A 14,188-nucleotide genomic window follows, 5' to 3' on the forward strand; every position below is an offset into this window, starting at 1 on the left:
TGAACATTAAGAATCCTCGAGTGAAGCGGCGATACACACGCCAGGGGGTTCACTCCGCGGGGGCAGCTCACTAGAGGGGGAAACGGGACGGAGCGTGCGCCGAACAACATTCCGTGCGAGTGCTTGGCGGTGGCGTCTCTTACGAAGTCCCCGCTAGCGCCGAGCCTCTGGGTGCGGTCCTTGTGGAGCAGACCCTCCAGCAGATCCCGCGCCGAGTTGGAGATGTTCGGCTTGAGCGCCAGCGGCTTCTTCAGGATGTTGTCGTACATCTCGGCCGTATTGCGGCTGTAGAACGGCGGCTGAAACCGGGGCGGGGGAAAAGAAGCGAGGGCCGTTTGGGTTTTGACCGAGGCGGGGGTCTGTCGACCGCGGGACGACGGTGGCTACCGCACTGACGCGTCTCATTTGTCGGGCAGAGACCGGCGGCGACGATGGCGACGACTCGCCCGCCCCCCCGCCCGCCCGCAAACGTGCGCCGTCGCGAGAATGCGCGAACCGCGATGTGCGACCGTCGCTTGAGCGCTCACCAGGCCGTAGAGCATCTCGTACAGCACGGCTCCCAGGCACCACCAGTCCACGGTGCGATCGTACGCCTGCTTCTTGAGGACCTCGGGTGCCAGGTACTGTAGGAGTGGGGGGGGAGCGGATGGGGGGAAACGATTTGATCGAAATAACGTTTGGTCGGGCAAGTGCGCAAATAGACGATGTATGAACAAAAATCTAAACAATCCGGCATGAGGCCGTCTTACGGAAAGGGTGATTTTTTTTTGCTTCCTGTCTAAATTATAATCGATAATAAAACTGCATTGCATGAGGCCTCAGGCAAGGTCCCTCCAACATTAACTTTTAACTTTCGATGCTATGCCGCACTTTGTCCGCTAGGGGGTGCCCCGCTCATTGCGACGAGCTTGGTGAAACATTTTCATCAAGGCTTTTGTTTGGTTGCCCTGGGTCAAAAGGTGTTACGTCATAGATAAATACACACAGTACGTCGCTAATCGTAAAAATAATAATACATAGTTCCCTGGCTGGTTCCTTCCGGTCAAAATGAGCCCCCTACTCAAGCGCCGTGACTGGTAGAACGACGGTACAAATAATTCTAGATTTGAAGCTTTCGTGACTGCAAGGATTCATATTCTTAGGTTTTTTCGGTAAAGTCACGTAGGTAAAAAATTTCAATTAATAAAAGTAAAATAAAAATAAAAATCACGACGTTTCGGATGCAAGTAACTTGAAACAGCAATCGTGCTGTGACGGTTCCACCTGAAGACGGAAGCTTGTGTTGTATCCGAAACGTCGTGATTTTATTTTAATTTTATTTTTATTAATTTAAATTAAATATTTTTACCTACGTGACTTTACCGAAAAAACCTAAGGGACAAATAACATTTCTGAGACAGAAGGGCGGTGAGTGGTGGCTTGGCTCGCACGCCACGTGCAACGAAGATCCACCCACGCGTTCGGCTCAAGCGTTGGCTACGGTTTTTTTCCGGTTTGCAAAACAAATTTCGTATCCGAAAAAAACAAACAAACAAACACCAGAAGCAATCGCTCACCTCTGGAGTGCCGCAGAAAGTGGAGGTGGTGTCGTTGGTCTGAATTCCCTCCTTGCAGAGGCCAAAATCTGTGAGGATGATGTGGCCCTGTCGAAGCGAACAAAAAATACGAGCGTCAAAACCTTGCGCTGCTGTCTGAAGGACGTGCACACAATTTCACAACGCGAGCATCTGTGTGTGCACGTGCACGGGCGGGCGTGTGTGTGTGTGCATCAGAGGTCGCAATCGGGTACCCGATACCCGTACCCGGCCGGGTAGCCGTTTGCGACCCTGGTGCGGCCGGGTACGGGTAGGCCGTGAGTCACTGGTGAGTAACCGTTTGTCACTCATTTCGGGTAGGGTACGGGTACGGGTACCCATTTGCGACCCTGGTGCGGCCGGGTACGGGTACGGGTAAGGAATCAAAACTCGTTTGCGACCTCTGGTGTGCACGCGCTTGTGTCTCGCGGGTATAAAAATATAATTAAGAGATTCCCGCTTACGGCCAACACCAGTGACGATTATTTGAGCCGGTCTCGGGTCTCCCCCAGGTCGACTCAGCCTCAAATAATTGCGTGTAAAATATCGCCACTAGGGAGACAAAGGCGGCCGGGCGTGGTGCTGGCCACCCACGCGCTCGTGTGCCGTGCCGGCCTTCATAGGTGCTACTCGCTAACAGCACACAGCATGTTACACACAAGTGCATGCACTTGTGTGTATTGTGGGTATAAATAAAATGCTAGAATTACCTCGAAGTCGAGAAGAATGTTTTCGGGCTTTAGGTCTCTGATGGGGGAAAGTAAAACAGAAGCGTCGCATTTAGTCACACAGGGGTTCACCAAACAGATTGAGATCGTTTAAACCAGAAACCGCATCGCATGTGATGCAATCTGCTTCAGTCGAAGTGATTCCATGCTCAAACGAGCACTGGTAGCAGTTCGTCATCTCCTGCTTACAGCCCTGAACCATTCGTGTGAATTCCACATTTCTATTGTAGGGAGCAAATCTATCCATGGGAACCACTGTTGACTTCCTCACAAAACGGTACTTGTGTTATAGACACGGACAGAACGATGGGCTGAGTCAACCCCAAACCAGGATTTGAACTTGCAACCTTCCGATTGCGAGCTGCTCGCTCTACCGCCTATCCAACTGGGTGGCAATTGGGTGTAGCAAATGACACGGGTCTGGTTGGTGTGGATAGACATGTTTTTACTGGCACAGGGACCAAACGCTGGCATTTGCAAAGCCACTCAACACAAACCCTGCACTCAATACACATTCAAGAAACTGCAATTGCCACCCCTTACCATACACTCAAAATGGAATGATCCCATCACCTGCGCGCGGAGCATCGTGGGATATTCCAACGTGAACTTGGGTGATCTCACCTGTAGACAATGTTGAGCGAGTGCAGGTAGCCAATGGCGCTTGCGATCTCGGCCGCGTAGAAGCGGGCCCGTGGCTCCAGGAACACGTGCTCACGCTGCAAGTGGAAGAACAGCTGGGACGGAAGACAAATGAAGAACCGTGTGAATAACCGGCACCACAGCCATCGCAGAAACATCACAGCCATCACCATCATGGGACGTCTTTTGCCAGTACCAAAATATACTAATAGGGGTTTTTCCCCTTTTTTCTGGCAACAAAACTGATACCTTTTGCAAGGAATCATGTTTACATTAACCACAATACTTGCAGTCAAATGCAAACAAAAAACAATACTCTGGTAAGTTATGCATTGTCTTTGAAACTGATTGGTCCACACCAGAGACAGCTTTCTTTGGAGCCTCGTCTCATATGGTGTTCGACCAGATGACGCCTTTTGGCGTTTTTTGTTTGCATTTGACTGCAAGTATTGTGGTTAATGTAAACATGATTCCTTGCAAAAGGTATCAGTTTTGTTGCCAGAAAAAAAAGGGGAAAAACCCTATTAGTATCACAGCCATCGTCAACTTAGGTTTCGCCCCAACGCAATTTGGGCAGTCGTCAACGCGGTTTCGATCACCTGGCATTTTGTGATCTTCAACCAAATCGCCCTGACTGCACCCGATCACATCTGATCCTGGAAGCCACGCAGCTTTTGAGCCTAGCTAGTACTTGCCTGGCTATACCAGGTATCGTAGGGTTGAGCTGTGATGTCGCCAGAAAATAGCAGAGCTTCTAAGTGTTACTACCCTCGAATGTGTGGCATTTCTCTGGGATCTGCGGGTTTTCCCCACATACCAAACATTCATCGAATTGGCCAAAACATCCCATTTATTGCAGGATCCTCATGAAAATGAGCATTGAGGCTCAGGATGTCCCTGGCATAATTGCCATTCACAAGCATTGTGCCATGAATTAACAACAGCACCAGAAGAAAACTATACATTTTTTATTTTATTTTTACCAGGTAAGGCCCACTGAACTATAAAGCTCTTTTTCACAAGCAACCTGGCCACAAATACTAGCTCAACGAAGTGGCCTACCCGAGTGGAAATTTATAGCAGCCAAATACTCTAAAAGCATGTTTCTAAATGTGAAGGGAGAAACCGGAGGATCCGGAGAAAAATCCAAGCGACCACAGTGAGAGAGACAGACACGCAAACTCCAATGATAGAGGCGTCAAGGTCGCGATCGAACCCACGACCTCCTGTATACCAGGCAAGGCGGTTAACATCTCGCCACCGTGGCCAACAGGAGAAGGGGATTCTGTAGCCCGTGTGCGCAACACCTGCGCACGGCAGAGCGTGGGCCGACTTCATTCAATCAAGGGAAAACGTGCGCACGCGGTGGCAGCGAGAGAAAAAACGCCCACGCCACCACACTGTGCCAATGATTCATAGCGGCATCGAGGCCGCTTCGACGCCGCGATGAGTAACTCCGTCGCTCTAGGAGATCCTGAGCTCGTGCGTGGTAAAATGTTCCTTTGCGTAATATTCGTGGAAAAGTGGCGCGGTGTCTCCGTGACCGAAAATAGGACAGATCTTCGAGGGGATGCGTGTGTGGGCTGTTGTCGCGTAGAATTTTAAATCTTTTTCACGGCTGCCTTTGGAATCCCTTGTACGTATGTGTGTATGGTGAACAACTTTCACACCGTGCGTAGCCAACCGTGATCATTTGAGGTGCGGGGGCAGGGCAAAAAAAATAAGCACTAAAAGCAGTTATAAAGAAATTAGTTTTTCGATATCGATTTTAAAGTGCATCGCTCCCAGCGGCTTCCGAATGTCGAAAGGAAGAGCATTCCAGACGGCCGCTTTCTGCATGTCTTTTGAGATGTTCCTCTCCGTGAGACTTTGCGTTGCAATCTTAACCTGGTTGTGGTAGCATCGCCGGGCATTGCGCGAGTGTGGATGATGCGTACTGTATTCCAAAAATAGGGCGCGGGGGGGGGGGTTATGCGTTACGTGCGTGAGTTGACGGAAGAGTGGTTGGATCTTGACTTAAAGCTTTCGTGACTGCAGGAATTAATATTTTTTGGGTCTTTCGGTAAAGTCATGTAGATAGGTTCAAAGAAAATAACAAAAAACTACTACTAAATAACAAAAAAACTACTAGTTTTCTGTCCTTTTCTTTGAACCTATCTACGTGACTTTACCGAAAGACCCAAAGAATATGAATAGAAGAGTGGTTGGTTGTGGGTTCATGCCTAGGGAAGTGTGTGGTGCCAAGAGGATATTTGTTCGGCACGAGAACACCTAATCTGGTTCACAAGATGCAATGAATTTAGCTCATCCATGGGCTCCTGGAGTAGAACATTGGGCGAATGTGTCCATCATCACCAAGGTCGCAAGTTCAATGGAATAACAGCCTATTTATTATCAGCAGCATCTGGGTGTAAATGTGCACATGTGGGTGTTGCAATTTCTTGCCGAGTATTCACGCGTTTGTGCAATGAATGAATGAATGAGGATTCAAAATCGACGTGAAAATATTTTGGCCGAGTGTGCTCCGTGATGTGATGCTGCTCCCAGAGCCAATGGTTACGGGGACTGCAAATCAAGGTCCCCGTGTGTGAGAGTCACACACAGCACGGTGAACTGACGCAAGCCGTGATCCTGGCTCTCAGCCATTTGAGAATCTATCATCCAAAACGATATCCAAATCTGCCCCCATGACCTCGTGCCGTCGAGCCTTCGCTGTGCGCTGACGTCAATCCGCATTACTTGCTAAATAAATATCAGCTGGGTGTACAGTACCTGTTGTGTGTATACACAACGTAACAGGTGTGCACGTTGGGAGGGCAGCTTTTGAACTTAACAATGACGGTAAACCTGTAAGAGACAGCTGCAGCATCTGCACGCCTTTCAACCCCTTATCAGTACCCTACCTTATGACGGACCAATTCAGACCTTATTGGTCACCCCGTGCCCTTATAAATCTCAACGTTCATCCTATAAAGTCCCATCACAAGGGAGAAACACAAACAAATAGACACATTTTCTTGCCCGTATTGAAACGGCTGTACGCCGTACGGACCGCAAAACTCAAAGTCCCCGAACAAGAATATGTGGTGAACCGTATGGGTTGACACGGTATGCATGTGCTCCTGCCAAGCCGCGGTATGTTGACCCAGCGCTGCCCCCCCCGCCCCACCCCGACTAAGAGGCCCGGTTCACGATGAAGAACGCAACTCTTTCACCAACTGCGCGTCTGTAATTGTTGTCAGATTCGTTTGGCAAGAGCGGAGAGTTAAAATCGGCGAGACCCGGGCCCGGCGTCCTCCTGCCTCTCTCGCGTCCTTCCTCACGCCACGGCGCTATCCTGAGATAGCACGCGCCGGTGGGGGGGGGGGAGGGGGGATGGGTGGGGGGGGGTGGCGGTGGGGGGGGGAAAGGCGCAGGAAAGAGGGGCGGCCGCGCCAGCACGCAACCGCGGGCGGACAAACAATGGCAGGAAGAGGACGCCGCTGGAATGCAGCCGCCATTCTGTCTCGCGAGCCCCGCCGCTTATCCTCTCCACTCCGTCGTCTTCCCTCTCCCTCCGTCCGTCTCTGCCTCTCCCTCTCTGGCAGAGAGCCCCCCCCCCTCCGTCACCCCCACCCACTGTCTAGCCCCCCGAACCTTTCCCTCCCGTGCTTCTCTCCTTTCCTGCCTTCGACAGCTAACCCGGACGAGGTCACGCTAGCCTGGGTGTAATGATCGCAGAGACTCGTCGATTTTGAAATCGATTGTCGCACTCACGGTGACATGCCACGAGAATCGGTCTTCTTTTCCGAGTTTTAAACAATTAATGTGACCCCCGCAGCTCCGATTATCACGGGCTGCTACGTACGGTGCAAAAGAAGTTCAATATTCAACTATCTCGCGGTAGCAAAATGTTAACTACCTCACTTGGTACACACGAGGTCGTGAGTTCGATCCCGACCTTGACGCCTGCTGGAGATTTGAGGTATCCTTTCCATTTGTGATGCACTACAATGCACGGTGCACAGGTAGACGTTCTCACCTCTCCGCCGTTGATGTAGTCAAGCACAAAGTAGAGCTTGTCGGCCGTCTGGAAGGAGTAGTGCAGGCCCACGAGAAAGGGATGCTTCACATTCTTGAGGAGTACATTCCTCTCCGCCATGATGTGCTTTTGCTGGACAAGGCAAGCGAGAGAACGAAAGAGAGAGAGAGACGATGCTGTTATGGTAAAACGTGCGAATACTAATGACCCAGCGACATCATTAGTATTATTCGGAAGCCACTGGAGCTGTGCATTTTGAAATAAAAATTTAAAACTAATTTCCTTAGAACTGCTTTTTCTGTATCGTTTGTTGTCTTTCCTGCGCACCTCCAATTAGCACGGTTGGCTACGTATGGTGCGATAGAAGTTCAACATTCATGTATACACCATCATCGACGACAACGACGACAACGCATCCAGTGGGATTGTCATGGCGGTCGTTGTAGCCGCTCGCAATCCAAGCGCGAGGCGCTGCGGGGCGAGGCCATGAGTCGGGCGCATTTCTGATCTGGCGTGAGGTGGGCCTGACCGAGAAGTCGCCACTTGGGTTACGGGGTGGGGGGGGGGTGTTGGGGCAGAGGCCGTTGCCCTGCCGGCGAGCCCATCGCCCAAAGAGGCACCACTCCACACTTGGTGTTTTCAGAGACCCTGTGTTGGTGTTGGACAGGCGCCGGCTTTGCCTGAGCGAGCCGCGCTGGCAATGGCTTTTTGCCAGAGGCCGATGGTGTCAATGTCGAGATGGGCTGGACGGCAAGTTTACCACAAGAGTTCTCTTGTGGTCAACTGTGTTGAGGAGAGATGCACAATGGCTGAGCAATTCTAATGATGACCTTCCATTATCCATGAGAGTCTCAAGTGTTTGGCTTGTGGGTCGGAAACCGGTGAAGACTGAAAAAACCGGCCACATACGAGGGAGTTGCACACTGCAAGCTCTGCCATTTCCCGGCCTACTTGTAGCCCAAGCCTAGAACGCCTGCTATTTCAAAAGTATCCTCCCCAATTACGGCGACAATCAGGCTCGATCCGATGCTTGACAAAATCGGGTATATTCATGGCGATGTTGTCATATGCTATAATGCTCGGTAGCCGCTTTGACATTTGACATGATAGGCATTCTGCTATGGCGGTGAGTTCAAGCTAATTACCTCTTTCTTTTTGAGAATGGCTTTCTTCTGGAGCACCTTGACAGCGTAAAACTTTTCATCAGTCTTGAGCTTGGCTAACAGCACCTGGTGGAGAACACAGAGCGGAACATAAACCCCATGAGATGCACAAACGCAGCCGCGCGTGCCCTCCGCGTGAAAAGATGTTGCTCAGAATATGCCAACGGTTGCCGTGTGGAGCTGGCCGTGCACTTCTCTTGCACGCGACTTTGTTGGGCAACATCGCATGTTTGACAGTGCAACTTTGTTGCTTCTGTTTTGCAACATAGTTGCATCGTAATTAGCCGTTAAGCTCAGTAAATAGACAATGGGAGGCCCAGTTCCTGTCCCCCCACTCCCATTCACCTCTTGCCCGAGCCCAGGCAAGACAGGCAGTTGACTAGGCAAGAAAAGGTGCCTGTTGGGCCTATGAACAAAAACATCTATGCGGGTATTTTAGACAAGAAAATAAGGCAAATATGTGAAGTTATAAGCAAAATAACTCCTGAGAGCACGTTAATCACATTCACAACGACAGATTAATGCAACTTATTTATCACGAGTCAGCCACGTGTCATTACCACGTGATCCCCATCCAGCCAATTCGCAACAATAAAACACAGTCCAGAGAAGTGAGCAACTTGGTTCTGCGTTGAAGGCCCCGACTGTAACTTTATTTACTCATTGTTGCTGCGCGCCACGTTGAACGGCGAGCGCACACATGGACAACACCACACTGCTCATCGGATTCCTCCTGTACAAATCAACATTCTGATTCTGACCATTGTCGCTTGCAACGATTGTTGCAGCGAGACTGTTGCACCGATCGACTTCAATTTTCAGCTGGTCTGTGCAGGCTTACTTACTTTCCCAAAGCTTCCCTTGCCAATAATTTTCAGGAAGTCGAAGTCTGTGGGTTTTGCCCTGCGGGGGGAGGGAGGGGGGGAGGAAAAGAGAGGGAGCGAAGAAAGAGGGATGCATTTTTTAAAATTAAGTTGCCGTTGGAATTTACCGTAATTCTTAAACTCAACAAAGCAGCTGACGGGGCGTAATTTTTTGCAAGCCAAGGCCAAGTCATGCAATTTATTTATTAAATCCAGGAAAGTGCACTCTTGAGTCTTAGGAATCCCGTTTCAGGAGGGTCCTTCATTGCTGTTTTTATTTTTTAAGATGCGGTTCATCCATTTAATGAGCGTTTATACATTTCGGGTGAGTGTAACCTTAAGTGAATAAATTTGACGTAAAAAAAATTGTTATTCTTTAACGTGTATCAGCATATGATTGGCACAGCATGCAATATTCTGTACCCTCTGTTATTAATCCGTGTACTCACGGTATGTACCGTGACAGCCGTATGCAAAGCATATTTTGTTTAATGTTACGTAGCGAAGGCATTTCTAGACGTTGTGCAATACAGCATTACGAAAATAAAGATTACACTGCAAATATGGATACCTAAAAACACGTGAGAGTTTTTACAAATCCTACACCAATAAGAGAAAAGTCTTGGTTTTTTTTACGATGGGAGAGGGTTTTAAGTACAATCAATAAAGGAAGGGAAACTTAGACCATATGCACAGAAAAAGAGAGACAGAGAGTGACATCCCATCACACAGAGGATGGGGAGACAGTGCTGTTTGCTGCAAGAAATGTAGATATGAGATTGGAGACATGAGCCAGGTTGCAGGCTGTGCAGATTGCTTATACAATAGCTGGCATGCACTTGTATGACGATGCCGTGTGTGTGCAAGTGCATGTGTGTGTTTCTTACTGTGGGTTGTGTGATGGACCGAGGTTGATATCTCTTGTTGAAATTTCCTGAAATAACAAAGAAAAATTCGCTGGGGTTGAATGGAGGTCACGAGACTGGAAATAGAATCAAATGAGACCACAGAAATGGAATGTTTATTTTCCTCTTCTTTTAAAACGAGGCTGTTTTAAAGAAACGTGTAAGCTTCTCATTAAAATAAATAGTTTGCACGAGTGGATAGTCTGAAGCTAATTAAATAGAACAGGTCGAAACGCTACGGACACTCACAGGCCAATGCATTCCATTCCTATGTTGGTCACGGACTAATTTTAGAATGTGGCATTTAACACAGCGTGGAAATAATTATGTGCAGCCATTGCTGGGAATCGAACTCCTAGTTTTTTATGGTACAGTGCACGTGATTCACCGCACCACACAGCGATGGAGAGGCCTTCATCCGTGTCATCATAATCGCCATAATCATCATCGCCACGGTGTGCGTACATTGAAACGAAATAACATTTCAGTCGACGTACATCAGGCTTTTCGATGTAGTTTTCGATGCATTTCGTCCTCGGTTCGCCAGAATCCAGGAACACTTGCACGTCCGTGCTGATGACAACAACAACAAACAACAACAACGACCAACACACACAAAGTTCAATAACAAATCGGAAGGAAAAACCCAACAGCGATTTGAACAACAACAAAAAAAATTCACCCAAAGACCTTTCCCAGCTCGCAGCAAACGTGGCAACGTCTCTGCGCGCCTGCACTGATGACTACGGTATCTGGCACAACACCCCCACACCACTCCCGCCACGTCGTTCCATTGCCAAGCTGTCTTCGCGCACAGACTGCAATTGCTGCCTCTGCAGCCAAGAATGTCTGGCGGCTGGCATGGGTGGCCGGCCGCAGCCGTTGTGGGCACCAGTCCCTTGCAGAGGTCGCAACCGGGTACCCGATACCCGTACCCTACCCGATACCTGGCTACCCGTACCCTGCCGGGTACGTACCCGGCCGGGTACGGGTAGCCGTTTGCGACCCTGGTGCGGCCGGATACGGGTACGGGTAGGCCGTGTGTCACCGGTGAGTAACCGTTTGTCACTCATTTCGGGTAGGGTACGGGTACGGGTAGGGAACGGGTACGGGTACCCGTTTGCGACCCTGGTGCGGCCGGGTACGGGTAAAGAATCAAAACCCGTTTGCGACCTCTGGTCCCTTGGCAAGGCCCGTTCGCACGAGGGCTCCCTGATACTTTATCCCCCCCCACCATCACCACCGGGCCTATTACGACGACCCGATAGAGCCTCTGTAGTAGATCTGGAGGGGTCTCCCCCCCCACCAAATCTCAAGGGATGAGCAGCGTGGGGAGTGCGAATCACAGTTCTCTCCCCTCGCAGCGATTGAATGCGCGAAGGGCAGCGGCTAAAGAGTTTTCCACAGAGGCAGCGGAAAAAACTAAAAAAAAAGTTTAAAAAATTCAGATATGTCCGTAGGGGCTGTCTCGCTGCCTGGTAACTCCGGTTATTTGTGACTACCGCAAACTTTGAGAACGGGGACGTTTACGTGACTCATAGTTACATTTGAGCGGCACGGCTCAAATGTCTGTACAATTGCCTCCTTATGCAAAACTTGTTCCGCAATAGATCTGGAAGTGTATTTCATACACAGAGGATTCCACGCTGTGTCGTATGGAGTACAGTGTAAGCATGCTTAAATGATAAGTGGCGCTGCTGGTCATGCTGATGATAATTGATGAGTGCGCAGTGGACAAATGTGAATATACTAACAAATTAGCTAAGTATTTAAATGACCCAAATCTATATGCTTGTTTTTGCACAAACAGGGCCCTGTTATGTGCAGGGAATGCACTTACTAACAATACGTGGGAAACTATAAGTTTGTGTTTCGCAAGCCTAACTGCTGATGAGAAACAGAATGTCCAAACGGGCCCAGAGTTTGCAATCGTCAATAAACATTGCGAGTTAACGTCAGCGGATGGCCAATAGGCAGACAGAGTGACCTTTTTCTTTGAAAAAAATATGTGGAGATACAAAACAGAAACTAGCTTCACAACACTACATTTCGATTTAAAGCTTTCGTGACCGCAGGGATTCATATTCTTGGTTCTGTCGGAAAAGTCACGTAGAAGGGAAATAATAAAATAATATAAAACAATAACAATTCTCACGACGTTTCGACTGCAACACAAGCAATCATCATCAGGTGCGAAATCCACAGCAATAAAATTTAAAAAAAGTTTTTCTTGCTGTGGATTTCACACCTGATGACGATTGCTTGTGTTGCAGTCGAAATGTCGTGAGCATTTTTATTGTTTTATATTATTTTATTATTTCCCTTCTACGTAACTTTACCGAAAGAACCAAGAATGACACTACATCTACTTAACGAATTTTATTTTTCACTGTTGCTAACCCTAAGCCATAGAATGTAGGCCAAGACTCTGGAAGGGACTGCCCATGAGGAAACATTTATTTCATTTATCAGGCCCCACAGTGTCACGTGCAGTCTCCCTCGCTGTGTGCTATGGAGAAGGCCCATTGCCCGAAACGTCACCTGTCATTACACTCTTCTCCCGTTGAAGCTACACACTTTTATCCACGAAACGTTGTTGGGGTTGGCTTTTTGAGGAACAACTTGTGTGTGTTTGTGTGTGGTGGCTGATAAGACTCGCGTCATTCGAGCATTTGCGTGGCGAGAGATAGAGAGAGACCAATTGGAAATGGACGTTAACGGCGTCGCTCTATCTCACTGTCCCGTCGCCCTCCCGATGCCATTCTGTGAACGCGGTTTTTTTTCTCACTGCGGGGGTGAGGGCGGTAAAAGAAACCCCTCGCGCTTTTGCGCTGTTCCCGCCAAAAATTAACCGAAGTCCCAAGTTTGAACTCGACAGCAACGAACCAAAAAACGGCGCAATCAGAAAAAGTCTAAACCAAAAATGCCGCTTAGGAAGTCGGCGCTTATATTGATCCAAGCCGGCGCTTACGTAAACTCTGGAATCTTCGCAACTCTAAATGTTGAGGGGCCGCGGGCGATGTTAGCCGGCACTTTAGTCACGGACGCGTTACACTTCACAAGTCGCCTTCTCCGTCGCAAAGCCGTGAGCATGAGCCATGGGACCGATGCACCCAACTGTCACTTTGCGGTGAATATTCATCTCGCTGTATAGCGGTTATTAGATGTACTGAATCACGTGCGAATTAATCTGCGTGGTCTTTTTTGTTCTTCCCATTCACGAGGTGTTAGCTGTATGCAAGTGGGTTGATGGGAGCCCCATGCGCTACCATTCACAATTTAACAAGAAAAAAAGGAATTGAGTACCGAATTAACTCGCGACATTTGAATCGTGGCATTGCATCGCACTGCTCGCCGGCTGTGGCTGTGGCTTGGGGGGGGGGAAGCTGGCAGAGGGCTGCGGGTAACTTCACCCCGAATTGACACACAGCTCCAAAATGTTTACTGCTGAGTGCACGTCAGAGTTTGGACTCAACAAATGTTCTTTGCACGTGAAGCACCACGGGGGCAAACGTTTGCATTTTAATCTGCACTTAATAAACCCAGCGCCACGGGTGTGGCCGTGCCAGTGTGGCAAGCTTCTACGGCAGTCAATCAATTCAAACTTTATCAAGGGGGGGTGGGGGGGCGCAAACGCTGTATCACTTGCGCACACACGATCACCCGATCGCCAGGCCGTGCCAAATGTGGGTTCGTTATCTCAACTGCAACTGCTTTTCCTGCTCTCTCTCTTGAGAGAGAGATTGTGAATCAGCTTCCCGCGTAGCGCACGCAGCGACACCGAGGGTCTGTTGGCGAATCCAACGGCTACGTACTCTTTGGTTCTTTCGGTAAAGTCACGAAGGTAGAAAATAAAAATAAAAAATAATATATCGCGACGTTTTGATCGCAAGAGTCGTGATTTTTTTTCTTTCACATACTTGACTTTACCGAAAGAACCAAAGAGTATGGATTCCTGCAGCCACGAAAGCTTCAAGTCCAGATCCAATGTCTACGGTATCACCCTCGCTACGGTACCGAATGCTGGCGAGGGCATTAGGTGCACCTGATGGTCGAGTTTGGGGCGCCACGGTGGTGAGATGTAAACCACCTCGCCTGGCACACAGGAGGTCGTGGGTTCGATCCCGACCCTGACGCTGCTGCTGTATATTTGGAGTTTGCGTGTTCTCCCCACTGTGATCGCGTGGGTTTTTCTTCGGTTCCTTTGGGTTTTCCCATCCACATTTAGCATCAACATGTGTTTCAAGTGTTTGGCTGCTATAAATGTACACATGATGAGTCAATTCGTTAAG

At 49.0% G+C, this 14,188-nt stretch overlaps 1 protein-coding gene across 4 annotated transcripts in view; it reads right to left on the reverse strand.

Moving 5' to 3' along the window:
* Positions 1 to 14,188, reverse strand: part of LOC144724968 (serine/threonine-protein kinase Sgk1-like) — a 41,146-nt gene that overhangs the window by 3,278 nt on the left and 23,680 nt on the right. For all 4 annotated transcript variants that reach the window (XM_078604333.1, XM_078604334.1, XM_078604332.1 and 1 more), the window contains exons 3-12: positions 10,394 to 10,469; positions 9,879 to 9,925; positions 8,974 to 9,031; positions 8,111 to 8,194; positions 6,966 to 7,097; positions 2,927 to 3,039; positions 2,285 to 2,321; positions 1,557 to 1,643; positions 528 to 623; positions 144 to 299 (exon numbers count right to left, since the gene is read on the reverse strand). In XM_078604333.1, coding sequence (XP_078460459.1) covers positions 144 to 299; positions 528 to 623; positions 1,557 to 1,643; positions 2,285 to 2,321; positions 2,927 to 3,039; positions 6,966 to 7,097; positions 8,111 to 8,194; positions 8,974 to 9,031; positions 9,879 to 9,925; positions 10,394 to 10,469 — 886 coding nt within the window. The remainder of the gene's footprint in view (positions 1 to 143; positions 300 to 527; positions 624 to 1,556; positions 1,644 to 2,284; positions 2,322 to 2,926; positions 3,040 to 6,965; positions 7,098 to 8,110; positions 8,195 to 8,973; positions 9,032 to 9,878; positions 9,926 to 10,393; positions 10,470 to 14,188) is intronic.

The sequence above is a fragment of the Lampetra planeri genome, chromosome 22, assembly GCF_965212315.1.
Source record: "Lampetra planeri chromosome 22, kcLamPlan1.2.h2, whole genome shotgun sequence".
NCBI lineage: Eukaryota > Metazoa > Chordata > Hyperoartia > Petromyzontiformes > Petromyzontidae > Lampetra > Lampetra planeri.